The sequence below is a fragment of the Erpetoichthys calabaricus genome, chromosome 2 (genome assembly GCF_900747795.2).
Source record: "Erpetoichthys calabaricus chromosome 2, fErpCal1.3, whole genome shotgun sequence".
Lineage (NCBI taxonomy): Eukaryota > Metazoa > Chordata > Cladistia > Polypteriformes > Polypteridae > Erpetoichthys > Erpetoichthys calabaricus.
Window position 1 is genome coordinate 278,903,910 of NC_041395.2, and position 14,431 is coordinate 278,918,340.

Sequence of the window (14,431 nt, forward strand, 5' to 3'; positions counted from 1 at the left end):
ATCAACACATACTTTAAAATGGTATTTCCAGGAAGTTCAATCAGGATACTGTTAGCAATGACAAAGAAAAACAGAAGGCAAAAACCGCTTGTTGCTAAACTTTTGCTCAGGTAGTGTCATGAGTGGCATTACCACAGTGGTTAATAGAAGTGAAATTGCAGCTAAATATATTTTAATCCTCAGCGTCATAAGAAAATCTTTAGATCCAACAATATAAAAATAAATTCTTTGGTTGAAAACTGACAAACACTGTTGCACATTCTACAAAACACACATTTTGAAATTAGAAGCCACACAGCCTGAAACAAATCCTTAGACCCGCTTAATCCAATTCAGGATCATTTGTCAAATGTATTTAATGAATTAATATATTTGGAAAAACAGCAGCAGTTTTAAAAGAAGTCTGAACTTACATTTTAAACTTTATTAACATTTTGAAGTACATGTCATCTAAAACCAAAAGGGAAAATCTAAATTTAAGAAACATGTTTTATTAAACATTTTGAATGTACATTCTTCAGGCTCAGGGTTTCAGTTTTTTTTTTTTTAAACACTCTTCTACAAAAGCTGCTGTAAAAATATTTCCTCTTTATACAGTTTTAGTATAAACCAAGTACAATTTGAAAGCATGAAATAATACAGTGCAGCAAGGAGGTATTTGACAAGTAAAATTATGAGAAAACAAAAGCAAATGTACACAAAGCATTAAATAAAATGTAAGCTAGAAGCTACTGTAATAAGAAAAGTCTTTTTGACATTGCTCAGGTAGTCTACTAACAGAAGTGTATATTACTTGAAGAAACTGAAAAGGATTATGCATTTCAGACATGCTTTCATTCACTGTCATTACTTGTAGAAATCAATTTGCTAATAACTAAATAATGTACAGAATATATATTTCTTTTGTAAAATAAAAAAAAAATATATGGAAAGTCAAAGTATCAACTGACAAGGTTATTTCTTTACAATTGTCCTGTACAGGTAATAAATTGCTTCATGGTGATCACTGTTTTCTTATATATTACAGAAAGAAACTTTCCTAGTACAGACAAGTAACAAGGTTCATCAGATAACTGAACTAGACACATGTTGCGTGAATAATTCTGTAGTGCAAAAGGAAATTCCAGAGTTCCAGGCATCACAGCCCTCCATCAGACCGCCTACCTTAAGAGCTCCACTTCCACTCACACATGAGTCAGCAGAGTGTGACCGGATGAGATTTTTTCCATGCACATTAAACAGTGAACTTTCTACACCTGCCACTTTAGCATATTTATTGCATTGTACTTTTGTTTTGAAAAACATAGGCAAATAGCTACCTAAAGCTAGACTGCGAAATCCAGATACAGACATCATTTATACTGTATAGAGTGTCTTCTTGTCAAACATAGTCACCTTCAGCAATACTCAGCTGCTGTAAAATCACAGATTTTAGTGATCTGTACCTTGAAAGACAAAATAGGGAATAGGATACAATCAGATTTTTTTTAAAGTAGGTAGTATTAAGGATTACACATTAAAAACAGGACTTAAATTTGTTAGTTAGCAAATGTGCTTGTGAGCTGGGTTATATTTCACATAAAAAGTATTAGAATGAAATGCTAAGCATTAGAATTTAAATACAAAAAACTGCAATTCATACTGGGGCTTAACACAATGAATATCACAACCATTTACCAACCAGCCCCAACTGGGCATTCAGCCTAACAAACATTCTTAGGTAGTTCTTTGTTTTGTGTGTTCGTTTTCATCTTAGAGGATTTGACACAGGAATCTTGTGGCAGTCTGGGGTATGCATTTTCATTCAAACATCACAGGTGGCTGCACAGGACTTTCATCAGGTGGTGGTACAGAATAAAAAACAGATACTCTAATTTGATGCAAACGTAAGTGGAAATGGTCCTCTAGGAAAGCAAACCTCTATAAGACTCAAGTCAAACAGTTACAATGCAGCACCACATCGAAACAAAACTATACGTAGTGATAAAATGTTCAGTATGATGTACTTAATGGATGGAGTTTCAAATAAAGAAAGCCATTTGGAAGTTAAATAAATAAGAACTCCCGTGACCCTGTGTTAGGATATAGCAGGTTGGATAATGACTGACTGACTTACTAAATAAGAACTGTGAAAGCACACTATTTAATATTTGTTTCAACTTCAATTTAATTATAATGCTTGTATGTTATAGAAATAAAAGTAAAATAATCTAATAAAGGCCACACCAAGCAAGAATCAGTTTTAAAAAACAACATTGTCTTTTTTGACATATCTTATTAATTACTCCTTTAAAAAAAATCCAGAACTGTCAGAGGTGGAGTAATATAATAAAATCTCTGACAGGCTTCAATCATGAGGTTGTGGGTTTGTAATCCTGCTATTGACACTGTGTGACCATGAGAAAGTCACTTCACCTGCCTGTGTTCCAATTGGAAAAACAAAAGAAATGTAACGATGTGTTCAGCACATTATGAACATGGCAATTGGATAATTGACATAAGGATTATGTGACACAAGTAATGAGAGATTTTTTTCATGAACATTTTTCACATAATTTGCAGCTGTACAGCATTAGTCACTATAGGCTTCCATTGTATCACAAACATTTATTACTCTATTCTGCATGACAACATGAAATTACATCACTACAAACTATAAGAGGAAAGTAATGTATAAAAAAGTACCATTATAGTTCATATGAATGAAACCAGTATTGTACGCATGCAAACCAATTAAGTATGCATGCAGAGAGTAAATATTCATAAACCAATAGTGTTAAAATGTAAACTAATAGATTATGCCAGGGGTAGGCAACGTCGGTCCTGGAGTGCCACAGTATGTGCAGGTTTTTGTTCCAACCCAGTTCCTTAACGAGAACTCAATAATTGCTGATGAAGCACATATTGCTTAAGTGACATTTTAATGCTTCATTTTAGGGGTCTCGCTTGTTAAGGTTCTCCAACCTTAATTGTTTATTTCAATCTTAAACTGCTGCATTCAGTGTTTTAATTGCTCCTTATTAGCAATAAGATGTAAAACAGGGGTAGGCAATGTCGGTCCTGGTGAGCCGCAGTGGCTACAGGTTTTCATTCAACCCAATTGCTTAATTAGAAACCAATCATTGCCAATCTCCTTGCCTTATTTAATTTTATGGCTTGTTAGTCTGTGCAATGTAAGGCTTTTATATCGTAGATTTTTTTCCTTTCCAAGGATATCATCCAAATGATTTGAAGCCTAAAACAGATCATTTTCAGTCTGTCACATTTTTCTATTAAGTGTTTTATTAAATCAAACCGTGCATGATGAACACACACAGATGTAATTGGAAAAAAGCTAGCTGGAGAACTGCTGGCTGCTTTGTCTTTTACATCTTATTGCTAATAAGGAGCAATTAAAACACTGAATGCAGCAGTTTAAGATTGAAATAAGCCATTAAGGTTGGAGAACCTTAACAAGCGAGACCACTAAAATGAAGCATTAAAATGTCACTTAAGCAATATGTGCTTCATCAGCAATAATTGAGTTCTCGTTAAGGAACTGGGTTAGAACAAAAACCTGCACATACTGTGGCACTCCAGGACCGACGTTGCCTACCCCTGGATTATGGTATGTTTGGCCCCTCATATACCTGGATGATGCAACAGCTGCCATTCTAAGCCAGTACACTCACCACACTTTAGTTATTAGGTGGTGAAGTGATGGAAGAGATAGTTAGCCAATTAGGGACAGGAATGAGTAGGGGGCCAGAATATCCAGGCTGTGGTGGGCAATTTAGGATGGACACTGGGATACACCCTACTCTTTATGAAGTATGTACAGGAATCTTATAACTAACGAGATTCAGGAACTCTGTTTAATGTCTCATCTTAAGGATGGTGCCATATGTACAGTACAGAGTCTCCATTACAGCATTGGAGCACTGGGATCCTCAAACAGACCACAGGGTAATTGCTCTCTGCTGGCCTCATCAACACCTTTTCCAGCAGCAACCTGAGATTTTTCAAGATGATCTCCCATCCAAGTACTGGCTAGGATCCAAGCATGCTTACCGCTCACGTGGATTACCTGCTGTAATGTGTATGTAATATGGCTGCTGGTAACAGCAAGCTCTGAGGCTTTACAGACATGCCCCATGATATCTTGTCAGTTCCAAGCTTAGCTTAAGGTGACCACAGGAAGGGATTTAGTATTACTCTGAGCTCAAAGTACTTGATCTTACAGTCAAGGGGTGAGCTGGGGCAAGGGCTCACTTATGGGAGGATGAAAGGTTAGTTTCCAGAGGGATAAAGAAAATGAAAGGAGTGCTTTGTTTATTCTGAGATAAAAAAGGGGTCGATGCGGTCTGTGGGAAGGGGGTCAAAACCTGTGAAGGCAAGTCCAGATAAGCAGCAGAGATGAGGTTTTCCTTTTAATTGTATTTTTGTGATCTGCCTTTGCGCATTACTCTCAAGGATTTTTACATAATCAAACAATAATTGAACTTTTTGGATTTCTTGGTATTTACTTAGGGAATGATGGAATGCAAGAAAAGCTCATTCCGAAAACAAATTGCTTGCAATTACAATTAAACTACTTGCTGGAGTCCCTGCTGTTATCAAGCAGACAATGAATTGAAGCAACTGGATATACTGTAGGCCTGTATGGCAGTATGTGGCAAACAAGTAAACAGAGGTTGAATATCCTTACTAAATACTTACTTTTAAGAACAAGTTATTACCTTTAAACCTACCTGTTCATTAATTTTGAAATTTCTCGCTCTTCCTCTTCTTTTAATTTTTCAACAAAACTGTCAAGTACAGGCATTTCAAACTTTATGTACTGGGCCACCTAAATAATAAATATAAAAAAAAAACAACAAAAGCTGTAGTTAAAATGTATTTAGCTAATCTGATTAGTTGCCAACTTGTATGCCCTCATTGATACACATGAATTACTGTGCAGTTTTACATAATTTTCCCTTTCTTGACATGTTACAGAACTTCCTCTTTTTTCACAACTTAGCATACACACTATTGTGGGAAAGTAATCTTAAAAACAAAAGGATTACCTTTCTTTGTTTGACTGAGTAAATAAAAATGGCCAAAACAAGTTTAGAAGGCTAATTTTCAACCAACTCAAATTAAAGAACACTACAGTAAATCAGTAATAATTTCAACAATCTGCAGTTATGCAACAGATTATGAACATTCTATGGTCATTTTATAATGTATATACCTTATTTCAGTGTTAAAGTGAAATACAAGACAGGATAAATGCCATGCTTAAAATCGCAGATTCTTGCATATCCTGCCTCTATTACATTAATTATATTAACCACCTATCCAGAGTTTCAGTTTAAGTTTTAACGAAATCATGTTGATTTCGTTAAGTGCTTTCAGTCATCATGTAATTTGTTTCACATACAGCAAACAGTGCAAACAGAGCAAACAGATGATTACTCTGATTCTACTTTTTACTTGAGAGAGTGTATGTCCTTTAATTGTACAGGTCCTATTTAGACATTGGGGCCACTTTAAGTTTACACAACCATGTTGCAAGTCCATTCTCTTATCAGGAAACTCAAGTTTTGCAAGCATTGGCAGAGGAGAGAGATACATTTTCTTTTCGCATAATTGACTGTGTGGAAGTGGTGGGTGGGATGCATCATTACTCAACAAAGTTCAATTTACTATTGAGGCAAGCTAAATTTAAAAAAACACCAAGTGTACTTCCAACTAGAAACAATAATTCCAGCCACATGCACATCTAAGTTTCTTGGATTTACATTTAAACATGGTACATGAAGCCAAGGTTGACTTTGGCTTTAATCTTGGAGGTAGTTCTTATGTTGTCATGAATATTCTCTCATCGTCTACTGCCACAAATTTCGTCCTGAAGGATACACGTCTATACATGCATGTACAGTGAAATGAACAGACGGACATCACAACTAATTGTCAGCGCTGGCTTCAACTCCTACTCTCTAGGTCATTGACCATGATAAGCAGATAGAGGGTGGGAAAGCAGTGAAGATTTAAGGATATTATTAAAATTAGTTTCATAAATGCAACATGGGTGAGAGAATATTAAATCTCTTTTAACAGTTGTTAAAATTTTAAATACATTAATAAAACCTAAACCAAAGCTTGAAGTAAAAATTTGCACTGGCTTGAAAATGGTAAAGAGTCATACGTGAATCCAAGCAATCCATAAACATCTAATCTGTTTGCAGGATTGCTTTTCCATCAAGTAACATTCAGCTTGCAGTTTAATCCACCGACTTTCCTGTAAACACATTCACATAAAGTCTTCACGATAGTTGTCTGGCTTTTCACCTATAAGTGTTCTGGCTCCTGTGAAACACAGCAATATCTGGAAATTCTGAGATACAGTCATGGCCGAAATTATCAGCACCTCTGGAATTTTCCTTGAAAATGCACCATTTCTCCCAGAAAATTGTTGCAATTAAAAATGTTTTGGTATACACATGTTTATTTCCTTTATGTGCACTGGAACAACAAAAAAAGCCAAATCTGACATAATTTCACACAAAACTCAAAAACCGGGCTGGACAAAATTATTGGCACCCTCTACTTAATATTTGGTTGCACGCCCTTTGGAAATAATAACTGAAATCAAGCGCTTCCTATAACCATCAACAAGCTTGTTACACCTCTCAACTGTTATTTCTGACCACTCTTCTTTTGCAAACTGCTCAAGGTTTCTCAGATTTGAAGGGTGCCTTCTCCCAACAGCAATTTTGAGATCTCTCCATAAGTGTTCAATCGGATTTAGATCCGGACTCATTGCTGGCTACTTCAGAACTCTCTAGCGATTTGTCTTCAACCATTTCTGAGTGCTTTTAGAGGTATGTTTGGGGTCATTGTCCTGCTGGAACACCCATGACCTCTGACGCAGACCCAGCTTTCTGACACTGGGCCCTACATTGCGCCCCAATATCTTTTGGTAGTCTTCAGATTTCATGATGCCTTGCACACAGTCAAGGCATCCAGTGCCAGAGGCAGCAAAACATCTTAGAACCTCCACCATGTTTGACTGTAGGTACTATGTTCTTTTCTTCGTAGGCCTCATTCCGTTTTCTGTAAACAGTAGAATGATGAGCTTTACCAAAAAGCTTTACCTTGGTCTCATCTGTCCACAAGACGTTCACCCAGAAGGATTTTGGCTTCCTCAAGTACATTTTGGCAAACTCCAGTCCGGCTTTTTTATGTTTCTGTGTCAGCAGTGGGGTCCTCCTGGCTCTCCTGCCATAAGTGTTTCATTTCGTTCAGATGTCAACGGATAGTTCGAGCTGACACTGTTGCACCCAGAGTCTGCAGAACAGCTTGAATATGTTTTGAAGTTGATTGGGGCTGTTTATCCACCATTCGGACTATCCTTCGTTGCAGTCTTTTATCAATTTTTCTCTTCCGTCCATGTCCTGGGAGATTAGCTACAGTGCCATGTGTTGTGAACTTCTTGATTATGTTGCGCACAGTGGACAAAGGAACATGACGATCTCTGGAGATGGACTTGTAGCTTTGAGATTGTTGATATTTTTCCACAATTTTTGTTCTCAAGTCCTCAGACAATTCTCTGCTCTTCTTTCTGTTCTCCATGCTTAGAGTGGCACACTCAGACATACAACAGAAAGGTTGAGTCAACTTTTCTCCATTTTAACTGGCTTCAGGTGTGATTGCTATATTACCAGCACCTGTTTCTTGCCTACAGGTGAGTTTAAACGAGCATCATATGCTTGAAATAAAACGATTTACCCACAATTTTGAAAAGGTGCCAATAATTTTGTCCGGCCCATTTTTGGAGTTCTGTGTGACATGATGTCAGATTTGGCTTTTTTTCTCTGTTTTTTGTGTTGTTCCAATGCACATAAAGGAAATAAACATGTATATACGAAAACATTTGTAATTGCAATAATGTTCTGGGAGAAATGGTGCATTTTCTGGGAAAATTCCAGGGGTGCCGATAATTTTGGCCATGACTGTATGATAAATTGGCAATTTATTATAAAGATTAAAAAGAACTCATCAAATGAATCTTTTTTTAACAACTTAGTAGTGGAACAGAGGTCAGTAATACACTTAAAATCCATATTACTAACCGAGAATGGTAAACCGGAAGGCACGGACGCAGGTACACGGCGATGGACCCAGGAGACATAGTGCACAGGCGCCTACAGCGTGCATCTCATAAATCGCAAGCGAAGTCTGATCCACTGTGAACGAAGGAGTCATGGCTCAAAAACGAAAGAGCTCAACTAACGTAAATAAGAAATGAAGCAACAACGCGCCCATAGCTAACGACTAACGACACAGCCACACAAAAAAGAGGATTCTGCGCTGCACCCCAGAGTCAAACGGAAGAGGCTACGGAGGCCCTAAAGGTCCACAAAGATAGTACGGAAGGCGCAGGCACCTACAACGCGCTTCTGAAACCCCACAGATCCAGACTCCACAACATATGTGAATCACATTACAGTAATACAATATTAAGCACATTACAGTAATATTAACAGTACAACCACAGAAAACACAGGCTAACTGAGAATGGTAAACCACGAGCCCGCCTGGATAGAATCAATGAACGCAGGCACCTACAACGCGCGTCTGAAATGCCGCAAGCAAAGCAGGCACGGCTCCAAAAAGAAAGAGCTCGACTGATGGAGATACAAAAACGAGCCCGCCTGGATAAAACCAATGAACGCAGGCGCCTACAACGCGGTTCTCAAATAACACAGAGTTTACACATGGACAACTGTATGTAGCCCTCTCAAGAGAGTACAGAACCCTACACGTCCACACTACACAGCATAGTCAAACCCGACATAGTACGGAAGGTGCAGGCGCTTACAACACGCTTCTAAAGCACCGCAAGCAAAGACCCGAGATAGTACAGAAGCCCCGAATATCCGGACTCCACAGCATATGTGAATCACATTACAGTAATACAACACTATAAGTACTCACAGAAAACACAAACAGAAGAGGCTTCCGCGTCCTGCCCCACAGTCAAACCAGAGAAAGTACGGAGTCCCCAAACGTCCACAAAACACAGCATAGTCAAACACGAGATAGTACGGAAGGCGCATGCGCCTATGCACCGCAAGCGAAGGAGCCACGGCTCAGAAACGGAAGAGTTCAACTAACGGAAATAGGTAATTTTAACAGTAAGTGCAATTATCCATATTACTAACAGTAAACAGCGTATACCTAATCAACAAATCCCAAGGACAGACCATGGACAGAGTCGGCCTTTACCTCTCTGAGCCTGTATTTAGACATGGACAACTTTATGTAGCCTTCTCAAGAGTTCGGCATGCATTTGACGTAAATGTCAAGATTATAATAACTCCATACCAAGGAAAACTCATTCAAGGACAACACGCCATCTTTACTACAAATGTGGTGTATGAAGATATCCTTTGTACGTCATCTACACCTTTACACTCCAATATATCTCATACATAGATCTGCGCAAACTCAAAGACATTCTATACTTGCATAACATAACAATTACACTGCTATTGTCATTTACATATATTACATAGACCTACAGATGTCGTGAAAGTGAACATGATACATATGTAACAATTACCAAGACAGACAATAATCTCTTTCAAATCTATTTCAGGTTTCCCAAGACCAGGGGTTGGCGAGCAAAGCGAGCAGGGGGCAGAGCCCCCTAGTATGTACCTGAGCAACACAAACATCAGGTCAGGTGCACAGAGCCACCTACAAATTAAACTCTAATCTATGACTTTTTCAATATGTGGCATAATGCACACAGAGGGCAAAATATTTAAATAAGGGTGAAAAAACACTATAGAGAAGGAGGAGTGGAAAATGAAGCAATGAACTAGCTGGATTTACTTAATCTTCACTAAAGTATTTACCAGAAATTAATTTTCAAAAGTGTTTTGTAATATCTGATAGTTCAATCTGTCACATTCTATGCTTCTATTCAAAATACAATCTTGCCAGAGAAGAGCACTTTGGTATTTACTACTTCAGGTTTTTTTTTTTTATTTCATCGCCAGTTTACTGATTACATATACAAGTACAACACACATTTAGAATTTCAAAAATAATTTTTGAAAACAAACCTCACTCGTGAAATTTAAAGTTGAAAAACTCACATCATATGTTACTTCTTCTCCTAGGTCAGTCTCCATTAGAAAGATTTTTGCAATCTTCTCACAAGGACCATGCAATATTCTGGATACTAGTGGATAATCAGTGTCTTTTAATTTAGTCCTTTCTGCAAAAAAAAAAAAAAAAAAGGCTGTCATCTTGATTTCTGTATTATATATAATAACCTGAGCAACAAGAAAACAATACACTACAAAGGCAGCATAAATAAGTGACAAATACATCCCCTATTACCGCCAGAAAGGATTCTACTCTTTTGGGCCCTTGACCAAGGATGTTAACCTGAATATTGCTTCAGGGTGCTGTACAATGGCTGTCCCTGCACTCTGACCTTTCTCCTCATGGATTAATACAGTGTACCAAATGTCAAATACCAAAATAAGAACCATTGCTTTCACAGTGACTGAAAGTGTAAATCTCCAAGACAAGGCTTTGTCTAGTCTATCAAAACACAAATACACTCTTGAATTTCATCTCTTATCATGTCTTTGAATTCTGAATCATAGAAAATCAAATTAAAAAATATAGAACTCTCTTTAGTGGCCTTGTCAGTGAGACTGACAAATGTAAACAAAAACAAATGAATCAGAAACACACATACCATATACCACAACAAAATACAGGCTAGGTGTCTTTCTTAATTTGTCAGTTACAGTACCATAAGAGGAAGACTTGCAACAAATTTTTTGGTCATGATGCTGCTGTTGTCAATGCGTTTAAAGCTGTTCTTAAAATTATTTTGTTGTGGAGTAATAAAAAGCCAAGACTTGCAATTACATAAAAGGAAAAATGGAGTATTATACAACAGTAAACTATTTTTTTTTTAATTTAATGACTTTAACTAGTATGTACTATCCCAGCGAAATTTTATGTACAATAATAGCTTTCCTGTATTGTTCTGACTAGCCTACATTTTGTTAATACAATTTCCTGAAAAGACTTTCCACTAATAGATGCACAGAGAGTCCCAAATAAGTAACCCCATAACTCATTTACACTACTCATGACTGCTTAAAGCCGATAGAAAATACAATGAGCAGAAGCTGGTACTGCTAATATTGAGATGACCCTGCCCTGCAAAATGACATGTACTGCACATATACAATGATTTTGTTTGTTTGTTTAACCAGCACAGTTTTCAAATTACAGATGTCAATATTTATTGTGTGTGACAGAAAATAATAAAATATACATGATCCCACAGTAAAATTCACAGTCAACTTCACCGGAAAGAAAACAATAGCCGACACTTTTGCAATATGAAGCAGTAACAAACAGACACATTCTCCCTCAGAGTTCTTGAAAGTTTATCACAGGTTTCACTCATAACGAACCTATTTACAGATGCCAGTTAATTAGTTTGCACATCTAAAAAGATGTTGAAATCACAGTACCTTGAGAAAAACACTCAAAAAATGAGGAAAATGTGTGAATTTCACACAGTGGATGATTGAGATATGGTTCAATCCATTCTCCAAGAGCTGCAGCTGACACAGAAGCACCAAACTCAATGTCCCTTTTCCTTAATTTTTAAATGGCCTATTACTTTTTAATATTTTTTTTTCTGTTTAGAAATTTAAAAGGAAATGTCACCCAAATATGGCATCTCATCACAAGTTTCAAGCTAGAATGAGTTGGAATTACTGTACTTCAACTTATTTGATCTTTACATGTATCATAAATAAATGCATTTCAGGAGTGGTAAAATGAGAATTTAAGATGGGACCAAATAAATATGTATTTCATTCAAATTAAATATATATTTCATTTTTTGTAGGTGTCACATAACGTTTATTAAAGAAAATATACAAGGGGTGAAATGCATTATCCACATCTAAAATTTACAAATGCTGTTGCTGTAGTTGATCTTGCTCTGTTACCAGATTCTCATGAATTTAACCACATGCTAAAATATTAAAATAAATGATTTTGCTTATATATATCTTAAGGTGAGCAGCATGTCACAATTGAGTGAAACTGCTTTAAATCAAAGGTCTTACCTTCTTCAAGCCACATACAGCAAGACTCATTAACACTGGATATCTGGGTTTCAGCTCATTCTATGAGGTACAGTGCATCCGGAAAGTATTCACAGCGCATTACTTTTTCAACATTTTGTTATGTTACAGCCTTATTCCAAAATGGATTAAATTAATTTTTTTCCTCAGAATTCTACACACAACACCCCATAATGACAACATGAAAAAAGTTTACTTGAGGTTTTTGCAAATTTATTAAAAATAAAGAAACTGAGAAAGCACATGCTACATAAGTATTCACAGCCTTTGCCATAAAACTCAAAATTGAGCTCAGGTGCATCCTGTTTACCCTGATCATAAATTGGTGTAAACAAAGGTTTTCAATCAAATAAATACTTTCCAATGAAATTTAAAATCCCTTCGTGCATAAAGGGCTATCTTTCTGCTACACAAATATCCTGTTTGGACATGTGAATCAAAACAAAGTTTTGATCAAAACAAGTTTACCCAGCCATGTGGAAAATTGCACCTGTAATTTAAATAATAGAAGATACAAATTTAGGCTTTTGTTTGCAGCTGTGCACAACCAACTAAAACAAGCCATTTTTGAAACAATAGTGGTATGCTGTTCCATACCATTTTTTTTTTTTTTAAAACAGGTTCACATTTTAGGACTCATTTTTTTCAAATCTTGAAACAACAACAGCTGCAATATCAAGGTCACTGAAAATAAATGAGAACCTTTCACTTTTAACCATTATGGATTTCTTTCAAAACAGCCTATATTATTAGGTGTTTGTATACAATGCACATAGAGTTGATTGCTCCTTAGTATTTTTGGTTGTTTTGTTTTTACTTCCAATCAGTACTTCTACAAAACACTTTTAAAACATACTGTAATGTTTCCTATCCCTTACAATTGAAGGTTTCCTTTCCATTCTAAGCCATCAAAAATGCATACCCAGTACCAACATGACACATTTCAAATGCAGTAGTGAATGGTTCCATGAGGACACCTACTGATACACACATAACTATGTAACAAAGAAATACTAAACCACCTCATAATTATCAATATTATTATTATTATCAACAAAGACCATATCTAACCTGGATTGCGTGATGCAGTATGTGGAAGATGCATGATGTTTGTCATTTTTTACTTTTCTTAAAGTGAATCTACATGCTTTATTATTTATTATGAATGAATTGAAATAATAATCATAGATGGTCAATGAAATGCAATAGACATTGTGTGGCTGACAAAATTTCCAATTTAAAGGTTTCAAAAGTGCAGTGACTAATTGTTGAACGATGTGGTCACACCAATCAAATTGAGACTACCGTACATTTGATGTCCCCCTAACATTTGACCTCTGCAGTCCTAATCTAACACCAGTAAAGCAGAAATGGACTGTTACTTTGCTAAGTGGGCTAATATTGGTATCACATGCGATCAAGGAACCACAAGCTAGATTAAAGGACAAAGAAACATTTTAATGTTAGATAAATAATTTTATTTATTAAATATAAATTTTAAAAATACAACTTACCACCACATTCATGAACCACATACAATGCAAATTCATCAGCACCATTTTCAACCTAAAAGCATAAAAATTAAATATCTCTAAGTTATTACTTAGAAAAAAGGACTATAATTAAACTTTGTTGCATACATATGTAATTTGCAGTTTCATAATGAAAATGAAAAGGATATGCTTACATATATCTTAAAATGTATACCATAATATAAATACTTTATATTATGATCATATTTAAAGCCAGGGACAAACAATATTGAGCAGGATCAACTGCTATACAGATTTAAAACTTTCCTGCTTAATATCAGTTGCATAAACGTTACTGTGCTGACTTAAAGTTAACAGGAGAAAAGATGAGATTTATAAAAAAAAAAAAAAAAAAAAACACTAAACCAAAAATTACAAAAGAAAGTTCACAAATAAATTCAATCTCAGATAAACTAGAGATGTGAGAGGTGTAGTCATGACATCATTACACCATCCCAGAGAATTGTAAGATGTATTATTACCATGGTAATGAGATGTGAAATCCTCAAATTGCAGCACCCACTGGAAAAACAAATGGGTGTCGCAAATAACGTTACAAAATTATAAACTTTTCAATAAGGAAACCAAATATCAGAAACAGACTGGGTCAGAAAATCCCAGAAAAGATGTATATATAACTAATTTTTAAACTTTCAAGAAGTTCAAAAAAAATTAATATAAAGATGAATTACTCAAGACAAATGCCTTAAGGAAAGAACAAAAGTAAAATGCATA

General features: G+C 35.9%; 1 protein-coding gene across 1 annotated transcript in view; it reads right to left on the reverse strand.

Annotated features, from left to right (window-relative positions):
* Positions 1-472: 472 nt before the first annotated feature.
* The window catches only part of rassf4a (Ras association domain family member 4a), a 106,600-nt gene continuing 92,641 nt past the window's right edge, over positions 473-14,431 (reverse strand). Inside the window, exons 9-12 of the mRNA XM_028795607.2 lie at positions 13,679-13,730; positions 10,134-10,255; positions 4,731-4,828; positions 473-1,445 (exon numbers count right to left, since the gene is read on the reverse strand). Coding sequence (XP_028651440.1) covers positions 1,382-1,445; positions 4,731-4,828; positions 10,134-10,255; positions 13,679-13,730 — 336 coding nt within the window. The 3' untranslated portion in view covers positions 473-1,381. The remainder of the gene's footprint in view (positions 1,446-4,730; positions 4,829-10,133; positions 10,256-13,678; positions 13,731-14,431) is intronic.